The sequence below is a fragment of the Acinonyx jubatus genome, chromosome F2, assembly GCF_027475565.1.
Source record: "Acinonyx jubatus isolate Ajub_Pintada_27869175 chromosome F2, VMU_Ajub_asm_v1.0, whole genome shotgun sequence".
Lineage (NCBI taxonomy): Eukaryota > Metazoa > Chordata > Mammalia > Carnivora > Felidae > Acinonyx > Acinonyx jubatus.
The window spans coordinates 11,084,497-11,110,096 of record NC_069394.1 but is presented as its reverse complement, the minus strand read 5'-3'; the positions used below and the strand labels follow the sequence as shown (position 1 = coordinate 11,110,096).

Here is a 25,600-nt window from a genome sequence, read left to right as displayed (position 1 = left end):
GTATCAGCATGTTCCAATTTATCACAATTAAATGAAGGACAGACCCATCATGGGGTTGAATGCCCTGCAACTCTGTTTATTCCCAGACACTAGACGTCAGGCTAGTGCAACAGACTGCTGACAAGTCACAAAGCCAAAAAAAAAAAAAGTAAAATCCATTTACCTCTGTCTAGCTTTCAAACAAACTTAGGTAGGTGGTATTATTTCTCCCATTAAATTTCAAAATTCAGTTCAATGACCCAACATTCACTTCACAGAGAACTCTAGAAGCATCCTTCACTGGCATCAAACGTTCAGACTAACTCACTGCACCAGGCAGGCACGAGAGGACCCAGCACGGAAAGAAATCTCTTTCCTTCTAAAATTTAGGACCTTGTGCTTCAGAGCGCCAGTTCTGAACTTAACCTGGCCTTTTCAAAGTAGCAAACCTTTTCAAAGTAGCAAAGCCTGTACAAGGGCAGTTTGCCCACATTAGCCCAAGCTTCTAAATATGACAGAAGGGCTGGCTGTGGTAAGCTTATATCAGAGAGTTGCCCAAACCTCAAATAAACGAACCACAAGATAATCCACCCCAGGAAAACGATCTGCCTTCCTAGGTTCCCCCAATGCTGTCTTTTCCTGTTGAAATAGGCTTGGCTGGTTGGAGGGGAGTGGTGCTTTATGGCACTTGCAGATGGTGCAGAGTTCCAGGACAAATGTCCTATTTTTATTGAGGTTCAGAGGCTCCTGCGGCTCTTGGGCTTGCGGGTTCCTCCCTACCTACCCACTGTGCCCTATCACTCATTCACTTCAATTTTAAAGGAAATGGCTCTGTCCTTGGCCCTGCCCAGGACACCCACAATGCCTCCCTGGAGGGTCTAGATAAGCTGAGCTGTTCTTCTGCAGTCTCGGGGCCCCCCTTTCTCCCGTTCTGGCCAGCTCTTCCCGGCAGCCTCAGGTCTCCCTTCGCAGCTTATGAGTGCCCTGCGGGCAAGTCCTGCTGGCGCAGCAGCCTTGGCAAAACCAAACCCTCGGGTGAAGGGAGCCCGGTGGGGATCTGTCTGCACAGATCTCTCTTTCCACCCAGGGTTTAGGAGATTGAATGGGTTGGAATCCTGGGGTGGAGGCAATCTCAGCCTGAGTTTCCCCTCATTCCTTTGGGGTTTTTCCACCGGCCCTTGCCTGTGCAGCTAAGCCTGCCTGGCTGAGCCGTGCCCTGGACAGGGGCATCCACTGACCATCTCCCAGTCCCTCGCTGGTGACCTTGGCCACGTTGCTTGGCCTCCCTCTGCCCTCTTGCCTGACACCACCCACTTCGCGGGTTACGACAGGGTCAGAAGGATGCGGAAAGCGCCTAGCAGACTGTATGGCACCCATGAAGGATCCAAGACAGGGAGAGGACTTCCCTCTTCTTTTTTCCAGAGGTGTCAGGAGCTCGCTCAGTCCTCTCCCCACCTCCAGCCCCCTCCCATCTTCAGCCCCGAGGGGTGGGCGCCCCGAAAAATGGGGCAGGGGGCTGCACATCTTTAACTCCCCTCTTCACCTGGAGTGGGGGTGGGGGGTTCCGGAGGGGGTGTGGCGGCTGCCCCGGCCCCCAACATCCCCTTCCTCCCTGCTCAGAAATCAAACCGATCCGACTGCGAGCGGGGCCAGCGAGGCTTCCCGGCCGGCGGGCCGGGGTCCCCGGTGGGGCGCGCCGGCCTCGACCTACCTCCTCCAGCAGCGTGACGGTGTTCCTGCAGTTGTGCAGCCGCGTGGTGAAGCTGGACGTGGTGGGCGAGTTGTAGTCCTCGGTGGTCTCGGCGATGAACTCGGAGACGGAGATCTGGTCCGGCATCCTGCCGGGGGGGCGAGACACAAGCGGGGGCGGGGAGTGAGTCACGGCGCAGGCTCCCGGGGCCGCGGGCCGCCCGGCGGCTCATGAACGCCCCGCGCAGCCCGCCACCCGGCGCCCGGCCTGGCGCGGCTCCCGTGCCCGGCGGCGGCGGCGGCGGGAGAAAGAGCGGGCGGAGCGGGCGGCGGCGGCGCTCGGCGCGGGGCCCTTCAAACTCCGAGCCGCGCGCGAGGCTGAGGGCTCTCTGGGACCCGCCTCCCTGTGCTCATGCCGGCGGCGGGGGAGGGGGCGCGGCGCTACGAGGGGGCTCGGGCCGGCCGGCGCTGCCTCCTGAGACGCTCTGACAGGCGGCGGCGAGGACACCGACTGACTGAGCGCACACTCCCGCGGGCGGGCGGGCGGGCAGGCGGCGCTCCCGCTACAGTCACGGGGACAAACAAGGAAGTGCTCTGCGCACGCGCCACCGCCCCCCCGCCCCGCCCCCGGCCGCCCGCGCCCCGCCTCCACCCGCGCGCCGTCTCCGCCTCCGTCCCCGCCCCCGCCGGCGCACCGCCTCCTGGGCCGCGTTCCGATGCGGGCGCCAAGGTGGGGGGCCGCGGGGCTTGCGGGGCCCCGGAAGCCAGCTTCCCGGCGCCGCCCCCGGAGCGGTTACTTCAGCAAGCTCGTTACGCCAGCGTTCTGCGAGAAGTGGGACCAAAAAAAGTTGCGCGCGTTCTTTTTTAGTCCCGAGTGGGTGCAGGAAGCGAGGCCGCGAGAGCCGCCTCCTGCTGCGAGGGCCGCAGGCCGAGCGAAAAGGGTGCGGGCGCAGGGTCGGCCCCGGGGCCCGGAGCGAGGAGCCGCCCGGCGCCCCGGCTTGCAACCGCGCTCTCGCTGGGCTCCCGCCCCAGGTCTCCGTGCAGGGTGCTCCCCGCCGTTGGAAGGCGAGTTCTGTGCGGTTTGCTTGGGTTGCTAAAATGCTAAGACAAATGAAAGGATTTTTGCTTTTGTACAATTTTCTAATCTTCCATTTGCACTATAATTTTTTTTTTTTTTTAACCCGCAGGACACATGAGGGTCAGGAGTGCAAAAGGCATTACCGGAGGTGCAAATGGCGTACAACGCTCAGCAGATGCCAAATTTCAGCGGAGAAAGCACCAACAGATTGCTCATTCCCTGGTCCCGGCAGATGGCTATTTTAACTAGCTCAATCTACTTAGGCCAAAGAATCCATTTAATTTCTCACCACTGATTGCGGATAAAATTGGTTTAAAATAAAAGAAAAGAAGAAAGCCAGGCCCTCGGGAAGCTTCCCACGGATCGGTTCCTGTAATTGGACTCAACAGGAGCAGCCTTAGAAAGTCATCTCCAAATGCGCCCCCTTAGGGCGGAAGGTTGGCCCTGTGGCCTCCCCTAAGATTGGGTTTCTGCCATCTTGTATGGTTAAGTAGTCTCTGGTCCTTACCCACAACTACAATGGCGTGCCCAAGGCAGAGACCTTATCTAGCATTGGTCCTAGCACAGAGAAGTAGCCTAGTGTCATATGCCAGGGCATCACCCGGCTGTCAGCAAATAGTTACTAATGGCCTACTACATGTCCTGGAGATTCGGTAATGACAGTGTCCCTGCTCTCATGAGCTTACCTTCTGGTAGGGAAACAGAAAACCAACAAATATGTGATAGGAGTGGACTGCATATAAAATAAAGTGATGGAGGCGCCAGGGCATAAGGAATGATGAGAGAAGGCCTCTGTGACGTGGTGACATCTTGGGCAGAAAAGGAAAGAGAAGAGAAGCTGAGTTCCAGAGATACCCTGTTGGCTATGGGATCTAGGCCTTTAGTTGCCTCACAAGATGAACCAATTTTTACTCCATGAGGCTGTTAAATAATAATAGATGAGAGGGCACCTGGGTGGGAAAACGTTAAGCATCCGAAGCTTAGTTTTGGCTCAGGTCATGATCTCACAGTTTCGGGAGTTCGAGCCCCGTGTCAGGCTCTGTGCTGACAATGCGGAGCCTGCCTGGGACTGTCGCTCTCCCTCTCTCTCTGCCCCTTCCCCACTTGCACTGTCTCTGTCTCTCTCGAAATAAATAAATAAACTTTACAAACCTCTGCTACCCCACAGACCAGTTGAGTAGAAAACCCAACACTAAGATTTCCATTCACTCCAAGAAGGTCTTCCTCGAGGCTGGAAGTCAGTTTTGACTTTGACTTTGCATTGATTCTATTCTCCTCCATATTACAAGTGACCTAATGCCTGTCGCTTCCTCTGGGCTGGGTTGCTCCTTCCATTCTAAATGTGTGACGTATACAAACGCTTGATAAACACGAGCTGTTATTAAAAGACCGAGTCGGTCAGTAATTGCCTCGGTTCCGAGAGCCCTGGATTCCTGAGCTTTCTCTCCTAATAACTGATACTGTCACCTTGGGCCTTAGTGCCATCACTTGTAAAATAAAGGGGTGAGGGTGCCACAATGATCACAGAGATCCCTCCCAGCTGGAGCTGAGTCTGTGTATACCCTTGGCCTGACAATGGAATGAATCAAGTTTATTACAAGAAGCTAAACTAGCTGCAATGGTAAACAGCCAGGGATTTCTTTCGTGACTGAATTCACAGTCAAAATGCTACCATCAGTTGTCTCAGTTCTACTTGCAGATTATTTTATACAGCTCCTCCTCCCCATCTCCTCTGGCCAGGAAAGGAATAGTGAACAATGAGATATTGTGCCCCGGTAAGTATATACCTCCTCAGACTGGTCTGCAATTAGAATTTCAAAGGTTCACACCTCTACCCACCATTTCTGGGGTTCATGGGCCATAATCCTCTTTAAATTTGAAACCGTGGCCCAGTGCAGGCCATCTGCACCTCTCATTTTCTCGAATACCTTGAAAACCATTCCTGAAGATCTGAAAGCAAAAAGGGTCTGATGTAAGCAAAACTTAAAACGCTGGATTTCTTTGTGTGGAGCTGCTCGGAAATACACATCATCCTGTTTCAGAGCCAGGAAACACACACACACGCATATGTATACTTACGCATGCCCGGCTTTGTGTAAAGCACTTGTCTTTGTCGTTATCATCATCCCCATCAGGGCGTGTTCACACTCCTCATGCAGTTTCTTACTCTGAGCCCTGCTGACTGGGGTAAGACAGTGGTCCTTGCAGCATGCTGTCTCCTTGCAAAGACGCAGTAAGAAGAGCTGTGGCCTATCTTCATGGACAGCGATGGCATTATCGCCCCCAATGTCATCAGGGAACTGGCGGACTTCTATTTCCAAGTACAGGCTTCACTCCGGCCTACCAACTAACAACCAAGGGGGTGTATGTGCAAGATGGCCAACAACATACCAGGGAAGGGAGAGTAGGGGTGGGGAGTTTGGGGTGCTCCCTGAGCGTCAGAAACTAAGAAGAGCTGTTAGTGCTCTGATCAAGAGTGCCAGTCAACATCCCAACCCGACGGGATGGAATTTACAGCATTCATCAAAGGCTTCCAATGCCTTCATGGGACAGGAGCAATAGTGTAGGAAGAGAATATGCTCTGTGTTACGTGGACCAAGGCTGGAATCTCTATTCTGTTGGTTATCAGCCTCGTCTTCTCAAATGCAAAATTAGCACAATAATAAAACTACACTACAGGTTGTTAGGTGAAATAAAATGAGAGAATGTGGATAAAGTGGTTGACACATAGTGAATAATCAACCAATGTTAGTTCCCTTTGAACTCCCTTTTTATGTGAAGTATGACTAAAAATACATCTCTTTTCATTCCGGGACTCAGATCTCTAAATTAGTCAGTCACCTGGAGGAGGAAAAAGGAGGTGGGGGGAAGGCCATATAGCAATTCCAAAGTATGAGATCTCAGATTTGAGAATCATCTTCAGAGACCTAGCTTATTCTTGTAAGTGTCCTTTGTGAAGTCAAATCCATTAGTGATGGTTTTGGACTTTGGAAGTAAACAGACAGGATCTAGAGTCCAATAGAATGAATACTAATCAGGATCAGAAATGAGTTAGGGCCATAAAATAAAAGCTTCATTTTCATGGAACATAGTTCCTGTAAAGAAGGACATTCTAAGCAAGGCAACTCCTAGAGGATAGAACAGGGCATTTATTTTGCAGGAGCATGAGTTCTAGCTAAGAAAGACGTGGACTCATATCTCTGCCACGTAGCAGCTACAAGAACTTGTTGAAGTCATTCACTTTTCTGGGTCTCAGTTTTCACATCTGAAAGATGGGAGGCAGGGATAATACCCATGTTTTAGTGCTCTGAGGATTCAGTGAGCTAAGCCACATAAAGTGCTCATGAACAGACAGTGCTTATCTTAGATAATATAGCAGACGATACTTTTCGGATCATACGGGAATATTGAAAACCTTATCTGGAGATATAAATTCTGACATTCCTTCCCCCAAAATAAAAAAGAAATGGAGACTTGCTATGTACCAGACACTTTGCTAAGTGAATTGAATTAGAAGTTTGGGCCCACGTGTCCTACCTTTAAACTTCATGACAACTTTATAAAGTAAGTATAATTATCCCAGATTTACTGGAGAGAAAGTTATGGCTACCGAGGTATAGAATAGCACTTTCTGAACTCCTATCCTGGGCCAGGCACTGTACCAGTGGTTATGTATGCAGCATCTGAATTCATTCATATAACAGCCCTGACGTGGGAGTATTATAATGGAAACTGACACAAACGAAATCTCACTGCAAGTTAATATTCCTGAGCCTGGCATACTAAATGCAATGCTTTTGTCACAGCCTGCAAAGTCAGTCTCTTGACTGTAGCTCGCATAGCGCTACTGTTATTTTTCCCAGTCCAGGCAACCGAGAACGGATTCTTATTTCCTTATTTTACCTGATAATTTATGAATTCGTTTTCTATCATCTTAATGAAGTGCCAGAAGAGAGGAAAGCACTGTGGAATGAGGGGAGGGGGGCACAAGGAGGGAGGGATGCATTTCACTTCATGTGTTTTACTGCTAGGCTCATGTTGCCGTATTCTCCCTAAGCTAAATAAAGACTGCTTTTGTCATGTGTCTTGTATGAGTGCTTCCCAAGTGCATTCATGCAATTTCATGCAATGAAAAAAATAAAAAGCCTATTCTAGTCCCAAATGTACTTAATTTAAATACTCCAAGTAAACCACTCGAGCGTTCTCAGAAAGTCAAGAGGAGAAAGAACATGGTTTATGTGGAGACAAAATCTACTCTCTCCACCTCCTTGTTTCCTGACTGTTCCTTCTGATGGAGAGAAGAAAATCAGGCAGAGCGCTGGAACCTGAAGACTCACGGTACAAGTATGAACTAAATGAACCCAGGAATATATTTCTGTCTGTCCTGTGAAACGATAATAGTACCCACTAACAATGGCTGTGCTTATTATATGCCCTGCACTATTCTGAGTCATTGCAGGCGTGACCTCGCTAAACAGCAGCGACCATATAAAGCAGGTACTTGTATTCTCCCCCATTTTATACAAGGGGGAAACGTGAGGTCACCTTGGCAAGTGGGGGAGCAAGACTGACCAGTCTGACTTCACAGTCCATGTAATTGGCCACCTTGCATCACAACCTCATCCAAGAACGTGGGTCCACAGCCCCAGGATAATTTTCTCTCCCATACGTGGTTATCTTTTTTTTTCCTGGGGAACTCATCACAAACCAACTCAAACGCAAGCTTTGAGTTGGTCTGGAGGGCACTCCCCTTGCCCATTTCTGCAGCCGAGGCTAATCTTCCTGTGGATGTCTGCAATATAGCCTTTCTCACTCTGGATAAGCAACGGGGGATGGATGCTGGCTCTGTGCGCAGGGACTTCAGACTTGCTACACGTGGAGACACTGAGCATCTCCCCAGTGACAAGTGGCAGGGCTCAGCTCAGAACTCAGATCTTCCTACTGACTTTCTTGCACTACAAAATTCTCAGCCTGTCAATCCCTGAGGGCGCTGGGAGACTGAATCTATCCTTCTCTGTGTCATCACCTACATCCCTGAGGTTCCTGGAGGCCCAGGCTTGGCATTTTACGAGCACCGTCTCCTGCAATCTCCCGTGTAGCCTAGTGAGCTACCATGCTTTCTGCTGAGAGAACTCCCCCACGGGCACAAGCTGCTCAAGGTCGAGGGTCAATCAGTGGAGAACTACTGTTCACAGCCAACGGAAACATAAACCCTGCAGACTTCCCCCCCACAGAAGGCACTGCCCGGTACAGGTCCCCTGGGGCCCCCAATAAATGTGTCTGGGATTGAACTGGCTCCCTTTTACGGACTACATCATTTCTCTTTCTTTCTTTCTTTCTTTCTTTCTTTCTTTCTTTCTTTCTTTCTTTCTTTCTTTCTGAAAGAGAGAGAGAGAGAGAGAGCATGAGCAGGGGAGGGGCACAGAGTGAGAGAGACACAGAATCCAAAGCAGGCTCCAGGCTCTGAGTTGTCAGCACAGAGCCTGATGCAGGGCTCCAACTCACGAACCGAAAGATTATGACCTGAGCCAAAGTCAGATGCTTAACCGACCTGAGCCACCCAGGCTCCCCTGGACTACATCATTTCTAATACGAGCAAAACAACCTCCAGTGGAGAAAAATTGTATTGTTATATGGGGTTCCTAAAAACTTGTGGTCTATAGGAGTCAGAGATTTTTAACTCTTAGTTTATTTCTGAATAAGAAACATGAGACTGAAAAATGAGAAGAACTTACAGAACATCCAGGTTTCTTTCTTTCCCTTCCTTCCTTCCTTCCTTCCTTCCTTCCTTCCTTCCTTTCTTTCTTTCTTTCTTTCTTTCTTTCTTTCTTTCTTTCTTTCTTTCTTTCTCTCTTTCTTTCTTTTTGAGAGAGAGAGAGCATGAGCAGGGGAGGGGCACAGAGTGAGAGAGACACAGAATCCAAAGCAGGCTCCAGGCTCTGAGTTGTCAGCACAGAGCCTGATGCAGGGCTCCAACTCACGAACTGAAAGATTATGACCTGAGCCAAAGTCAGATGCTTAACCGACCTGAGCCACCCAGGCTCCCCTGGACTACATCATTTCTAATACGAGCAAAACAACCTCCAGTGGAGAAAAATTGTATTGTTATATGGGGTTCCTAAAAACTTGTGGTCTACAGGAGTCAGAGATTTTTTTTTTTTTAATTTTTTTTTTCAACGTTTATTTTTTTTTGGGACAGAGAGAGACAGAGCATGAACGGGGGAGGGGCAGAGAGAGAGGGAGACACAGAATCGGAAACAGGCTCCAGGCTCTGAGCCATCAGCCCAGAGCCTGACGCGGGGCTCAAACTCACGGACCGCGAGATCGTGACCTGGCTGAAGTCGGACGCTCAACCGACTGCGCCACCCAGGCACCCCAGAGATTTTTAACTCTTAGTTTATTTCTTTTTTTTTTTTTTAATTTTTTTTTCTACGTTTTTATTTATTTTTGGGACAGAGAGAGACAGAGCATGAACGGGGGAGGGGCAGAGAGAGAGGGAGACACAGAATCGGAAACAGGCTCCAGGCTCCGAGCCATCAGCCCAGAGCCTGACGCGGGGCTCGAACTCCCGGACCGCGAGATCGTGACCTGGCTGAAGTCGGACGCTTAACTGACTGCGCCACCCAGGCGCCCCTCTTAGTTTATTTCTGAATAAGAAACATGAGACTGAAAAATGAGAAGAACTTACAGAACATCCAGGTTTCTTTCTTTCTTTCTTTTTCTTTCTTTCTTTCTTTCCTTTCTTTTGTTCTTTCTGTCTTTTGATGAATTGTTTTGTTTTCTGTTTAGACTTCATTAACTCATGTCCACTTCTGTGCTCCCTCAAGGCTGAGAACATGTCTCTCTTACGACCCTTTTCCATGGCACCATCTTTCAAATATTTGTATTTCTCCAACTAGACCGTGAGCTCCTTGAGAGCAGAAGGTTTTCCATTCATTGATACAGTCCCAGAGCCCCAGATGCTTGAGAGATACTCATTGAATAGATGAAGAAAAGAATAAATGAGTGAATGAATGAACGAATGAGAATTTACAGGAGAAAGGGTGTCAGAGGAATCGGGAGAGGAGAACTGGAAAGAGGAATCCTGGTTCTCAGAGTCGCCCGCATCACTGAACCTCATCACAAACTATCAGAGCCAGTTCCCTGGAAGATTTGTGGGGAACCAGGGCCAGATCCCAGGTATCTTGGTTCCCAAGGCATTCCCTACTCCTCCCCCTTTTCCAGTTACATTTCAAAGAAGGGTTTAAAGACTGTGTCTTTGGAAAAATAGATGAAGCCCCCGTGTAAGAACAGATTCTGCTGGCCTCTGCATCACAGTGTCAAGGAATGCGTATAGACGTTCACCTACTATTTCAACACTGTAACTGTATAAAATCTAGCACAAGATCAGTTAACTGATACCCCTAATTTTGAGCAAGAAGATTGTGAGTGCATGGTGGGACCAGAGTGGTACTCCTTCTGTTTTTATTTTCTTGTCTCTTTCTTCTCTCCAAAGTCAGGTAAACTGGGGAGCTCATGGGCAATCAGGATCACTGGATGGACCTTCTACCTCCTCCCATCCTATCCTCCCTTCCTCAAGAGCCCCTTTATAAGAGGTAAGAAGTCATGAGAAATGAGGAGAGGAATGTTTTGTGACAACACTGGGGAGTGGTGTTTTTTTGTTTTTTTGTTTTTTTTTTTAAACAACCCTCTCCTCCAGCAGCCCTGCAGACCCATCTACGCGGAGCGTAGATGAAACTTCTGCTTTGACCAAATCAATTTCTGCTCTGATTGACACATCCTTTCCCCCTTGGGCATTTTCAGAGATGAGACCACCGTGTCCTGAGTCCCTGAAGACATTCCCCAATGGATGCAGAGATATTCTGTTGGAGCCCATCAGTTCAGTTCTATCCCACAGTTACTAAACAGAACTATAGCCTTTCCGTCACAGTAAGTGACATGGATTCAGATTTCCAGAGTTCAAGTCCCAGCTCTGCCACGTCACAGGGACTGTTAGCCTGAGGCAAATCACTTAATGTCAATTTCTTTACCTTTGAAAGGAGGATCAGGGGCACCTGGGTGGCTCAGTCATTAAGTGTCTGACTTCAGCTCAGGTCATGATCTCACGGTTCCTGGGTTCGAGCCCCACGTCGGGCTCTGTGCTGTCGGCTCAGAGCCTGGAGCCTGCTTTGGATTCTGTGTCTCCCTTTCTCTCTGCCCCTCCCCTACTCACACTCTGTCTCTGTCTCAAAAGTAAATAAACATTAAAAAAAATTTTTTTTTTTTAAAAAGGAGGATCATGAGAAGATCTTTCTCTCCTAAGGTTGTTGGGAGGTCCAACTGAGAGAATCCATTCAAGATGCTTAGCACAGTGCCTGGCATATAGAAAATGATCAATAAATGTTAGCTACAAAAATCATTACTTGTATCCTAAGCAGCTCCTATGCTAGACTCTGGGAGCCAGGAAGATAGACAAGAGAGCCCCTGTCCTCATACTAAGGCACAGGCACAAGTTTTCAGTGCAACTGATGAAATGTTCAAAGAATTCCAACAGAAATAAATATGTATTTCAAATATGTGACCTATGAATATAAAGTTCAAAAACATCATTTCATGTATGGCTATCTCTCTGATTTGCCCAAAGCCCAGTCAGACCTATTTTAAAAAAAAATTTTTTTTAACGTTTATTAATTTTTGACAGACAGAGTGCAAGTGGGGGAAGGGCAGAGAGAGAGGGAGACACAGAATCCAAAGCAGGCTCCAGGCTCCGAGCACAGAGCCTGACGCGGGGCTTGAACCCACGAACGGTGAGATCAGACCTGAGCCGAGCTCGGACACTTAACTGACTGAGCCACCCAGGCGCCCCTGGTTAGACCTATTTCTATGGACTCTTTTTAAAGCTGCCAATCATCCTCAAGAAGAAAACGTTGATGCATGATAGCTATGTATGACTTTGGCACTGAGAAGGAACACAGAATGCCAGGGTGGCCAGCTCCTTTTCCAGATCATTCCACTTCCTTTGGCCTCCTTTTCCTTGTAGTTAAAACTAGGAGCCTGGGGCAGAAGTTCTCAGGTCTTAGGACAATAACGTCCTCTGATGTGATGAATCCCTTTTTGTTTGGGGTTACAACCAACCACAAACAGCACGAGGCTTAGGCTTCTGGCCTCTGCCTCAAGATCCCCTTACAAAGCCAAGAACACTCTGGAGGTCATCAGTTCTGGGTTGGGGGCCCCTGTTAGAGGCATCCTATATTATGGGAATCTATCACAGTATCCAATTGTTGGTTTTCAAAAGTACGATTTCACCTGCAAGGAATGTAAACCCACATGACAATGAGCTGTATTATAACAGAATTTTTTCCTAATTATGTCAAATGTAGGGCATCGCTCTATTTGAAAAAGGAAAATTGCCCACCCACCGCAGAGCTTTCTTCTCAGCATATGCTATTTGGTTAACATCTTTCTCAAATGTGAACATTCCACATCACACTAGGGGCTCTAATTAAACACACACACACACACACACACACACACACACACACACACAAACAAAAAACCTCTGCAATTGCTAGCAAACCTTCTGACAGACACATCTAGCTTCTGTTCCCTGCTTTTTATTTTACTTTCTATTTTTTGAAACATTTGTCTCACTGCTCTGGCCGTAGAGATTTAGAGGTTCTCATACAAACTACTTTATAAAACTGCTATGTTTAAGCGGACAGCGGAGAACGCACTGTTGATTGGATCTGAAGATGATTATTTTCAGTGTCTTTCATTTTTATTTTATGAGCAAACTGATTTTTTCCTTCGTATCTGCCTTTGGGAATTAACTTTCATTTACCCCCAACTAATTTCAGCGTCCTGAATTTAACAGTTCAGACAGACCCTGTAGGACATCGGCTGTATTCTCTGCCTGCCCTACATAGCCCCTTCTTTTAGGAACCACCCCCTCCCTGGCTCCACGTGATTCTCCAGCGATTGTCAATCACAGGTCTCCGCTCAACCAGAGGGCGGGGCCCCGGCTGTCCAATCAGAGTATGCCAGACTCCTGAAAGCAGCACTAACGGGCATTCCCACCAATAGGCAATCAACTCCAGCAAGGCCAATCAGGGAGCTTTATGAAGGGCTGATACGGGTGCTGGGGTAAAGAGTGACCTGCCTTTTCTCTAGGAGCTCTAGCTCAAAGGACTTAGTAAGCCTTCTGCTACTTGTGACCATCTTTGCCACACAGGAGAGAGCTTGCTCAAGAACGAGGCTAGCCAAAGGACAGCAAGAGATGGAGGGAGGGAAGGACAGAGAGAGGGGGGGGGGGGGGAGCGCGCGAGAGTCCTGATGACATCATTTGAATCACCAGACCTGCCTAATCTATACCATGCCTGATGCCAGTCCAGCCCTCGAAGTTCCCAGGTATGTAAGCAACTACACTTCCGTTTTAACAGAAGCTGGTCTGAGATGGCTTTCTCCCAATAAAACTAGAGGAGTCCTGACTAATCTTTTCCTGGATTCCAGTACCATCTTCAGAGTTAGAAGATGTGTTGCCTTGGACAAGTGATTCACTGCCTCAGAGCCTGTTTCCTGTCTATAAAATGGGAGTAACAATATCCACCTCAGAGGATAGTTATAAAAGAGTAAGTTAGAGGATACACATAGCCAAATGGGAGAAAATACTTGCAAATCATGTATCTGCTACGGGTCTAGTATCCAAAAGATGTCACCTCTTACAATTCAACAATAAAAAGACAAGTGACTAATTTTTAAAATAGGCAAAGGGCTTGAATAGATATTTCTCCAAAAAAGATCCAAGCACATGAAGAGATGTTCCATATTATGAGTTATTAGGGTAATGCAAATCAAAAACCACAATGAGTTACCACTCCGACTAGCGTGGCTATAATGAAAAAGATGTAAAGTAACAAGTGTTGGAGAGGGTGTGGAGAATCTGGAACCTCATACATTCCTAGTGGGAATGTAAAATGATGTAGCAGCTTTGGAAAACAATCCAGTAGTTACTCAAAAGGTTAAACACAGTGTTACTTATTACTCGTATGTGTTTATTCAAAAGAAATGAAGACACACCCAACACATCCATACAAAGACTTGTACCTGAATGCTCATAGGAGTATTATTCATAGTAATGGAAACAACCCAAATGTCCATGAATGGATAAATAAAATGTGGTATATCCATATAATGGAATATTATTCAGTCACCAAAAAGGAATAAAGTACTCATATGTGCTACAACACGGGTGAAACCTGAAAACAAACTGTGCTAGTAAAAACACAAAAGGCCACAAATTACGACTCAGTTTACATAAACTGTCCAGAATTCGCAAATCGATTGACACAGAAAGCTCGTGGCTGACGGGCTGGGGGAGGGGAGGAAGGACTGGCTGCCAACTGATACAGGGTTCCCTTTAGGGAGTAGAATTATATTGGGGTGATAGTTCTACAACTTTGTGAACACAATCGAAATGACTGGTAGGTTTTACGTTATGGGAATTATCTCAATTTAAAAAATTGTCACTATGCTGATGGAGGAGGAAGGTACATCTAATTCTCCATTAATAATAACAACTATATTGTGTGGTGGCGGATGGAGGCTGTACCTGTGAGCACAGCATAGTGTGCAGAGAAGTCGGGTCACTGTTGTTGTAGACCTGAATCTAGTATAGCATTGTGTGTCAACGATACTCAAATAAAAAAAAAAAAAAATTAAGAGAAAGAGTAACAGCTATAATGGCTACCATTCAGTATCTCCTATGTAGAAGACAATTTACAGCCATGATTTTGTTCAAAGCTCACAGCAAACTCTACAACGGAGCTGTTACTCTCCTCCTGTTCAACGGATAGAAAATTGAGGCTCAGAGAAGTGGTTTTGCAACTAGTGAGCACAGGAGCTAAGATTCAAATACAAGTCCATCTGATCTCAAAGTTCAAGCCCTCGGTATTACGCTATGCTCTTCGCACAAACAGTACCTTGCCATTGGCATGGCTTGGACGTGGCAGGGACTACTGGTTACGCGTGTCCCCTCTATTTGGTCTCCCTGTCTTCAGTAACAGAGCCCCATTCGAGCCACACAGTTGGTATGGCTGTGTGCCTAAGTCTAGCCAGTGAGATGGGCGCTGAAGTGCTATGTAGGACTTCCGGGAAAGTACCTTAAAAAGAGTTAATTCGGCTAGTGGAGGAATTCGGCTAGTGCTCCTCCCCTCTTCCTCCATCCTGCTGCCTGTAGTGAGGATGTGATGGCTGACGCCTCAGCAACTATTTTGGAACATGAGGTAAATGAAGGATGGCACAACCAGAGATGGAAAACAGCTTGGATCCCTGATAACCATACAGGCACCATCTGGCTTTGGACTATCTCTAGACCTCTCTGGTCTGAGAGAAAGAAGGAAAAAACACCCTAACTGCTAATGTTATTTGGATTTTTGTTTATATGCAGCTGGGATCTAGTCTTGACTTAAACAATGAGCCTATGAACATGCTGAGCCAACTAACAATATAAAAAATAGCTCATCTTAGAAGTGGCCAAATTAGAAGTATCCTACTAGAGCCATTTTCCCCACCTTGCCCTCTTTTAGATTCTATATTCAGAGGCATAGAGGCTCTACTGAATTATTCTGAAGACAGTCACTATGGCCTCCTTTATGAAGTTATAGAATCACTGAAAAGACAGATCTCAATTTACTGAGTACAGGTTTTACATATCCTAAGAGCCTACATTTCATCTCAGGAATTGCTTCAGAAAATATAGCCACAGAGGAGCCCAGAGGCTCCCACAGGATGGATTTCTGCAGAAGGAAGTTTATTTACATAACCTTTGCACAATCTGGTTAAGAGGGAAGAGACAGGACAGATTCCAAATAGGCAGTAAGATGATAGAGCTCAAAGACTTCTTTGCTTTCAAATCAACGTTCCGCTCAATCTTTCCAGAGTAAGCATTTAAAATTCCAGGATTATTTTGCCTGCCAGAAAGATAAATGGTGGTGGCCTTTCACAGTGGACACGGGATCTCATTTTTGTTGTTGGTTTATTTGTTGACATAAGACAGATTTGATATCTGCCAGTCGACATATTATTTATAACCCAGCAGCAGGTTGGTATAGTATTGTTGGGTCAAGAATGGGTTTTCTTTGGTTTGTCCTTCTTTCTCATTAGGGTTCTTAAGAATTCAAGCTGCAATGATGTAAGTGAGGATGATACATTTGGAAGAAGGAGACATTTTTCCACACTGTTTTTTTCAGCAGCTTAATCTATCTGCTTTTGTACACACTGTGGATAGCTAGAGCTGTAACTCGAATAATCTTTACGAGGGTAAAAAAATTCTACTCTTATTTTGTCATTTTGTGTTATAGGCAGTGTGTCTGTGTATATCTGCAAATAAGTGAGAAGACTGAGAACTCAGATTAAAACTTATTAGTTCTTTCTCCAGACCTGGGTGGAATATTTTACCCTACTTTTTCCTTTTCTTTCTTCTTCTTCTTTTTTTTTTTTAACGTTTATTGATTTTTGAGAGAGGGGGAGGAGGAGAGAGAGAGGGAGACACAGAATCCAGAGCAGGCTCCAGGCTCTGAGCTGTCAGCACAGAGCCTGACGTGGGGCTCGAACTCACAAGCCTTGAGATCATGACCTGAGCCGAAGTCGGATGCTTAACCGACTGAGCCATCCAGGAGCTGCCTACTTTTTCCTTTTCTAAGAGGAAAGGGTATATGCATGTGGATGGACAGACACACACACACACACACAATCCAGAACACAGGAATCAGGGAGCAAACCACACGGATAACCAGGGAGCCAAATTCATGTCTACAAAGTCTATGCACCAAAACTCATGCCTGACAATCACAGGAGCACCCTGTCAGCTCCCACTTGGACCTTGTTTTCTCCTGTTGTTTACCCAATTCTACAAGTCCGGTGGGCTGGGTTTTAGGTTTTCAGCAAACTGAACAGAGCGGTTATGCTGGGGATAGTGAGAAGGGGCAACAAAGAAGGGGGGAAAAAAAACCCACAACTGTAGAAATTTGCTAACACCCCCACAAAAAAGGAAGTCTACATCATGTGCTTGCTAATGAGGGCAAACCATTCTGCTCACCTGATGCCAGCCTCAATAAAAAGTGATATTCAAAATGATGAACCTTTGTAATCGTGAGGAGTTTTCAGAAGTGATGCTGTATTCTAGGCACCATGCCAGACGCAGCTCTTTTAGAAGGGTTCTCAATCAGACCAGCAAAAATAACACAAAATTAAAAAAAATATTTGGTGCTCAAAGGCTCTGCAGAAAATGCAAACTTGTTAAGGAAAGCAGCAATGGCCAAGCACAGATTAGGAGCAAAGGACCTGGAATCGTGGGGTGACTGGGAGGCTCCATCAGTTGAGTGTCCAACTCTTTTTAAAATTGAAAAATTGTTAATGCTTTATTTTATATTTGAGAGAGAGAGAGGGAGAAAGAGTGCGAGCAGGGGAGGGGCAGAGAGACGGAGACAGAATCTGAAGCAGGCTCCAGGCTCTGAGCTGTCAGCATGGCGCTCGACGCGGGGCTCGAACTCACAAATCGTGAGATCATGACCTGAGCCAAAGTCGGATGCTTAACCGACTGAGCCACCCAGGCGCCCCTAACTCTTGATTTCAGCTCAGGTCATGATCCCAGGGTCATGGGGTCGAGTCCCGCATTGGCTTCCACACTGAGCACAGAGTCTGCTTAAGATTCTCTCTCTCTCTCTCTCTCTCTAATAAAAATAAATACATTTTTAAAAAGACCTGGAGGGGCGCCTGGGTGGCTCAGTCGGTTAAGCGTCCGACTTCGGCTCAGGTCATGATCTCGCGGTCCGTGAGTTCGAGCCCCGCGTCAGGCTCTATGCTGACGGCTCAGAGCCTGGAGCCTGTTTCAGATTCTGTGTCTCCCTCTCTCTGACCCTCCCCCGTTCACGCTCTGTCTCCTTCTGTCTCAAAAATAAATAAACGTTAAAAAAAATTAAAAAAAAAAAAAAGACCTGGAATCAAATCCAGACACTACCATTTACATGTATGGTACAGGGAAAAGATTCCCTCATCCCTACAATGGGGCTAATGACAGTGCCTTCAGAGGCTGTTGTGAATATTAAATAAGCTAATACATGTGAGAATACAACGTGTGTATCCCGTAAATGTTCATTCAATCCAAAGAACTGACATTTTACTTCAGGTGTGAATCTTTGTTTTTTTTCCGCGAAAAAGGTATTATTATTTGCTCTGATGATGCCAATTAAAATCAAAGAATAATATGAGCCAGAAATTTCTCTCCTAGGTATATACCAACAGAAATGCATGGATATGTTCATCAAAGGACACATATAATAATGTTCACCGAATAATGTTACAGCATATATAAAGTACATGCATGTATAAAGGCTCAGGAAGAAGTGTGCGGTTTCAAAGTAACAACTCTCTAGGATCCTGTGGTACATACACAGCTACACTTCCATTCTTGGCCTTCATATTCCAGCCTACCTACGGTCCTGAATTGTACGCATTTTATGAATATATCCTTCCATTGGTTCATATATTTTATAATTTGCCCTATTCTCTGAGGAATATGATGGAATTTAAATACATACATAAATACATGCGTGAGCAGGTGCACACACGCACGCACACACACACACACCTGGCTCAGGCTGTCTTTCACATTCTCTGATCCTAAAAGGGGCCAAGTCTCTGGCCAGAAAATGGTCCCATGACCAGGAAGCCATGCATGTACATTCATAATAGGACAAACATCAACCAACACAAGTGAGGAGAAGCTTGACAGTGTAAGTAGGAAGGAAATGAATATGTTTACACTTTTAACGGAGCAGGCAAGTGACCTAGGGCTTTCAAATATTTCTCACGTCATCCTCAACACAACCCGGTAAAGAGAACATCGCTGTATGGAGGTTATGAAACCTACCCACCAGCAGGTAGCTACTAAGCATTTGCCTATGTGCTTGAATCCAGTTCTGACTCCAGGACCACTTCTCTTTCACCCACACCATGGTTGGAAACCACCCATCAGAAGAGACACAGATGCGCCATGGATCCCGGATGGATTTGGTCTGGGCAGTAGTTGCGTCCTTGTGTTCAAACCCCAGGTCCTCCCTATTACCGCCTCCAAGACTGCAAAGTTTGGGAATCACGGTCCCACTTAATGCAGTCTGCTCTTCAGAATGCAAAAGGCTCTAGTTTGGGTCACGCTTCTGGTCCATTGTGGCGATGTTATTTCAGCATAATTGTTTTTTAACAACCACACGTATCTGCTGACTTTAATAAAGGGCAGGTTTTATCCAACTCAACGGATCAGCTTCATTGTCGCCTGGTTCTTGCTGGGGGACCAGCACAGATGTTAAAGTCAAGCCGACCTGAGTCTGAATCCTCATCCGAGCCACGGTGTCTGGCTTCCAGGGGAGGTGCCCAACAACCGCCCCCACCCCCACCCCACCCAGCCCTGGAAAACAGCAGAAGCCAAAGGCATCTTGGCTTCTGTTCATACCAAGAGGGTAACAGAGCCACAGAGATTTACCCCTTAAGAAGACAGGCATAACTGTTCACAGCCCCATCTGCACGGCATCTGGGACTACCTTCAAGGCAAAATGTACAAGAGGCTTCTGCTGCAAAGAAGTATCCGAGGCCTCCCTCAAGGATCTGTCCCCTAAGCAGAGTCAGCTTTGGGACCTTAGCCTCCTTGAACCCAAGACTGGCTGCCTTACCTCCCCTGCTTACATTTTTACTGCCCCTACCTCCTCTCAGCTACAGACCTTCCCTGGTCGATACCTGAGGATCAACAGACAGAAAGGACCTAGGCAATGTCAAGGATGGTTTATGGTTACTGACTAGCATTCAGCCTCAGGGTTCTAAACCCTTGGATGCTGTGGTCCTTAAGCCCTATGCACACTCCCTGGACCATGGCCAGGGGTCCTAGAGAAGCTGAGGAGAGAGGCCCCCGTGGGCTCTGGTTATAGCTGGGGTGGCAGAGGGGAAGCCGAGGAGGAGGAAGGCAAGTAACAGAAGCAAGAAAGATCTCACCTCTTTCTGGTGTCGCTGGAGAGGATTTTGAAAAGTGTAACAGAAAGAGTCAGCTAATGGTTCTACCAACAAAACACAGAGGGAAAAGGATGGGAAAGCCCATTACTACCCACCCACCATGACTCAGAGCTCTGCCTCCATTATATCTCCCTCAATTCTTACACAATCCCGTGATGTCAGATGATCCCCATTTTATAGACGAGGAAACTGAGGTGCAGAGAAGTCAAATACTTGGCCCGTGTCCTAACAGGCAGGTCTGTGGGACTTCAAAGCCAGTACTGGCTTTCACCATCAGGTGCGTACAGCCTCACCCTGCAGAGGTGTCTGAGAAACAAAGGGGACGACATGAATTTCCTCTTGATCTGATGTCCTTTGCGGGGGGGGGGGGGCATACACCCCCTCCTCCTTCCTCTTCAGAGACACAAACATTCACACAGCAAATAGAAATGTGGGGGGTGGGGGTGAAGAATTATGATCCATTTGGATTTACATTCCCTTTTGGGTCCTTGTGCCCAGCAAGTGTGGGCCCCCAGATGCACATCCTGCAGCAACTCAAGTTGTTCTCGCCCTCTTTCTGGCTGGGAGCTCTTCTTCAGGGGGTTCAACATGGAAGCATGGAGGGGGGCCTCTTGGCCACGAGGTGTGGAAATGTGGCCAGGCACTGTGCCCTGGGTGCCAGCGCCTCCCACGGTCCACACAGCCAGTCTCAGCGGACTCATAGCGGGCCGGCTCCTCCTCGCCCTTGCCATAGGAATCCAGGCGAAGGCTAACCGCCCAGGCCCACGTCTCTCAGCGACTGTGACTGTGCAGCCTGTGTGAGATCAGCGTGGCCTTCACTGGCTTCTTCAATTAAGAAAAAAAAAAATTCTTGTTTTCCACTCGCATATCCAAGTTCAAATGGGGCAAGAGGTGTGAAAAGTTTCCTGAGAGCCACTGAAAAAAATCCTATGTGTGAGGTGGGAGGACTTCTGCTTCCCCATCACCAACCTCAGAGATAACACAGACAGACACACACATACACACACACATACACTCAGAAATAACATGGACAGGGGCACCTGGGTGGCTCAGTCAGTTAAGCGCCCCACTCCTGACTCCGGCTCAGGTCACGATCTCGGGGTTCGTGAGATCGAGCCCTGTGATGGGCTCAGCGCGGACAGCACGGAGCCTGCTTCAGATTCTCTGTCTCCCTCTCTCTCTGTCCCTCCCGTGCTTGCCTGTGCATGCGCTCTCTCTCTTTCTCTCAAAAATAAACAATTTTTTTTTTTGTATTTTGAGGGTGCAGAGTAAAAACAGAGAATCCCAAGCAGGCCCCGCGCCTGACATGGGGCTCAAACTCACAAACGGTGATATCATGACCTGCGTGGAAATCAACAGTTGGACCCTTAATTGACTGAGACACCCAGGTGCCCCAATGAATAAATAAGCTTGTTAAAAAACATTAAAAAAAAAGAGGAAGAATGTAGACAGACCCATACATACCCACCCAAACTCCTGAGTCCACACATGATTGAGAGGCAGACAGTTTGGAAACAGCCTTTTTCACTAAAGACCAGGCACTCACTATTTACACATGCCAAGCACCTAGCCTCATGGCTTCTGTGTGAGGTGTCTTGGGTGCATGTAGGATCAGGGCCAAGCTGGCCCTCGGGTCCACCAGGCCCCCTCCCGACCCTTCCCTGTCTTCCTCTGGACTCTAGGGGCCTGATCTGCTCTGAACACATCACAGGGCCTCTTGGCCCTCCGGCCTCCACTTGGGTTTAGCCAATGGGATTTCTGGAAGGGAATGCAGGGAGCAGAACATGCGGGGAGGCGGTGTTCCCTCCTCTGCAGACTCCCACCCTCTCAGATGCTGGCTGAGGGTCTTCTGCACAAGCCTCTGTGCCCACCGCTTCCCAGAGCCTTCCCCCCGCCCCTTCAGAGGCGCCTGGAGTGCCCCGCCATCCCTGCTGGCTTCCCTACCCCCCGCCCACACTTCTCCAATGAGTCCTTTATGAAACTCTGCTCGAATTATCCTATTTTGAGTGTGCCATCTGCTTCCTGCTGGGACCCGGACTGATCCGGGAGGCAGAGTAAACAGACAATTGCAGTATAACGCGCGACAATAAAAAACGATATTGTTTCCCAGCAAAGCACAAGAGCCCTGGGGTCTGACTGCTTGGGTTATGCATCCTGCTCCGCTACTTACTGTCTCTGTTCGCCTCTTGGATCCTCCCTTCCACTTCTGAGAAACGGGGTTCATACCAGGGCCTACCGCACAGGGCGGCCGTGAGGACTGAATGAGACTGTACAAGTAGGGCGCCTAGCACGGCATCCGGCAATTCATCAATGCTGGTAGATGCCAGCAGGGAGCCAACCGTGCAGTCCTTTCAACTTGGTAAGTGCCCAATATGTATCTGTTGAATGGCTGATGCGCTAGGAGAAACAGGTACAGGGGACATGGAAAAGCAACAGGGCAATGGTCAAGAGAGAATCAGGAGGGACTGCCTGGAGGCGGTGGTGCTGAGATGCCTCCTGGAGAAGTTGGCTAGCGGGATGGCTGGCAAAGGGTGTCCCAGCAGAGGGGCCAGCAGGCACAGGTGTGTGAAGGCCTGACAAGCACAGCAGACGTGCGGTGGTGCAAAGAGCTCACTGCATGAGAGTGAGGCTGCCTGCCGGGCAGGGTAAGAGCTGAGGCCAGACGGGGAGGCAGGCCCGCCAAGGCAGGCCTTGGATGGCAGGCCGAGGAGTTGGTCTCTGCCCTAAAAGCCAGGGAGAGCTTCTAAGCTGCGGGGTTTAATGCTGAGAAGGCTCAACCAGGCTCCAACAAGAGCACACAGTAGGTGCTCTGCATACCCGCTGAAGAGCAGACACATCCCAGTGGTTCTACACGGCGAGATCTATCACCTCCCGCCCTCCCTCCTTCTTATACACATGTCAACAGACACCACGCCGCGATCCAGGCAGCTTGCCAGCCAAGGTGTTCACACGTGTCCTCACCTGATCTCGTTAATACCATGGCCCACAGTGGGATCATAAGAATACATCTGGTCTCGGTCTCTAGTCGTTGGCACAGAGCCCCTAGCACCCTTGCAACCTGCAGACTGCCCGTCTTTTGTACGCTGAAGAGATGACTCGCGGGTAGGAGGCGAAACAGCTTCAGGATGATCACCAGAAAGATCTCCAGCCCAGGACAAGGGCACGGAGACCATTCAATCGCCAATGGCCAAGGATTTAGTCAATCGTGCCTGTGTCATGAAATCTCCCTAAAAACCCCTACACTATGGGGATCAGGGAGCTTCTGGGCTGGCGAACGTATCAATGGGCTGTGAAGGCAGGGAGCCCCGAGAGGGCCTGGAAGCTCTGTGCACCCCCCAACCCCAAGACCTGCCCCGATGCACACCTCTTCCATTTGGCTGTTCCTAAGTTGTATCTTTTATAATAAACTGGAAATAGTAAGGAAGTTCAGTGAGCCATTCTAGCAAATTATAGAACCTGCTTAGGGGGCCATGGAAACTCCCAAATTTACAGCCCGTCAGTCAGAAGTCGCCCTGGGGCTTGCTTCTGGCATCTGAAGCGGGGGCAGTCTCGTGGGACTGAGCCCTCAATTGGTGGGGCCTGGGCTAAACCTAGGTGGCTAGCGTCAGAACTGAATGGAGTTGGGGGACGCGCAGTTGGTATTGGAGAACTGGAAAGCTGCCCAGGGTCAGGAGTGGGAGAAAAAAGAAGTCACTCTCATACTCTACACTTCACGGCATGCGTTGGACATTCCTCCCCGCCTTGCAACTGTAAGGCCGTCCCGGGTCCCACTGCCAGCCTGGCAAAGGAGGACAGCACTCTCTGGGCTGCTCTGTCCTCACTGACTCAGCCGCTGATTCAACTGTCCCTCCGGGTGTGGCAGCCGGAGGCACCCGGAACCGGCCTGACACCACGCCCCAGGCCTGGCAACCAGCCTTGCCCCTTGTCCTCTGGCTCAGAAGTCCAGAAGCTGGAGAAGACCAGCCAGGAAGCCCACTCCCCTGCCACCCACCCCCACCCCCTATGGCCGTCACCAGCGATGTGCTGGAGAGACGATTCCTCTCCTCCTATCAAACACCTATGTGTTGGGCACCCCAGGTCTCAGGCTGGATTCCCCCACGATCAGAGCCCAACACGAAGACTGAAAGAAAATGCACCCAGGCGGGTGAATGGGGAAATAAGACGAGGAAGGGGAAGAGAGCCAGTATGGGTACGTTAAAGAGCAGGTTATCACCACGGGCAACAACGTCCGATCCCATGGAGACTTCTGGGAAAGGCCACAGAACTTCAGAGCTGTGTGCGTGCGGGGCAAGGGAACTGGAGCATTTATTCCCCAACTCTTGTCCCTCATGGGCTGAGGGTTGCTCCCAGAGAGTTAATGCTGAGCACTTCTGGAATGCAGAGGGAGCCTCAAAAGGCACAGTCCTGGGCGCTCAGCACATGGGAACCCGTGGGTGCCAAGGAGATCCAAACAGAGCACCAACGCTGTTCCTGAGGACTCCACACCTGGAAAGGGACCGCCGACCAGATACAGTCAGTCCTCAAAGAGGGATGCGGACAGGTCAAGAGGTAATCAGAGTCCAGGCAGGTAGAAGCAATGGCTGAGGGTGCTTCTAGGGTACAGCTGTTCAACAGAAATACATGAAAAAAAAGAAATACAGTACAGCACAGGCCATGCGTATAATTGTAGATTTTTGATCGCGACATTACAGGTCAAAAGGGATGAAATTCAATTTTTTAAAGTTTATTTATTTTGAGGGGGGGGGGGGGAAGGGAGAATCTCAAGCAGGCTCCGCACGGTCAGTGCAGAGCCCAACGCAGGGCTTGAACTCACGAACGTGAGATCATGGCCTGAGGCAACATCAAGAGTCAGATGCTTAACCCACTGAGCCACCCAGGCGCCCCGAGGTGAAATTCGTTTTCATAATAAACATTACTTAACCCAACACGTCCAAAATATTATTTTAACATGTAATCAATAGAAAAATTATTAATGACACAGTTGATACTCTTTTTTTTTTTCCATTCAGAGTCTTTGAAATCTGGCCTATCTTATAGGCAAGGGACGTCTCAATTCTGTTCAACCACATTTCAAGTGCTGGGTAGCCCCATGCGGCTAGCAGCTACCATATTGATGGTGCAGGGTTCCGTGAGGATCGCGGACCCAAGGTCAGACAAGGAGCTGCAACAATGCCTTCCCAAAGCACTTAGGATAAAATCTAAGCCCCTTACGTGGTCTCAACGCCTTACCTGACCCAGCCCCTGCCCATCTCCATGACCTGACTTTTCAAACCTTCCTCCTCCTTTCCCACACTGCAGCCTTGCGTCCGGTGGTCACTCTTGGAATGTGCCACTCTAAGGGTCTCTCACCTGCTGTCCCCTCACTTGGACGTTCCCGGACCCTGACCTCTTCCTCTTTGCTTCTTTCCATCCTTCGTGCCACACTCCACAGCCTCCCTCCTCCCACCCTGCTCCCCGATCGCTGATTTTCTTAAATTATACGCCACCAGAAATTAACTTCTTCATTAATGTTATTTATTGACTTTATTGTCTCTCCCGCTACCTACTGAATCCCCAGTCACTAGAGCAATGTCTGGCAAAGGAGAAGATGCTTAATTTAAATACTTGTGGAATACATAAACGAATAGCCCTCAGATAAGAGGAAGGACCAAAGTAATTCTGACGTACCACTGTGATTTATTTCCTTTTGCATTCCCAGGACACGCTGCTACCACCCCCCAGAGCTTGTTCCAAAATGGAAAAGCAGTGACAGGGGAGAGGGACTGGGGGCGGGCCGTGGTGGTGGCTGCTATGGCCAGGGGGCACTTTGCAGAAGAG

The 25,600-nt window shown here is 48.4% G+C and overlaps 1 protein-coding gene across 4 annotated transcripts in view; it reads right to left on the bottom strand.

The window, feature by feature from the left end:
- ASAP1 (ArfGAP with SH3 domain, ankyrin repeat and PH domain 1) overlaps nucleotides 1-25,600 on the bottom strand; it is a 340,823-nt gene that overhangs the window by 264,321 nt on the left and 50,902 nt on the right. For 3 of the 4 annotated variants that reach the window (XM_053208331.1, XM_053208336.1, XM_053208335.1), the window contains exon 3: nucleotides 1,691-1,817. In XM_053208331.1, coding sequence (XP_053064306.1) covers nucleotides 1,691-1,817 — 127 coding nt within the window. Of the gene's footprint in view, nucleotides 1-1,690; nucleotides 2,220-25,600 lie in introns of those variants that run through there. The other variant, XM_053208332.1, reaches the window with a different exon arrangement.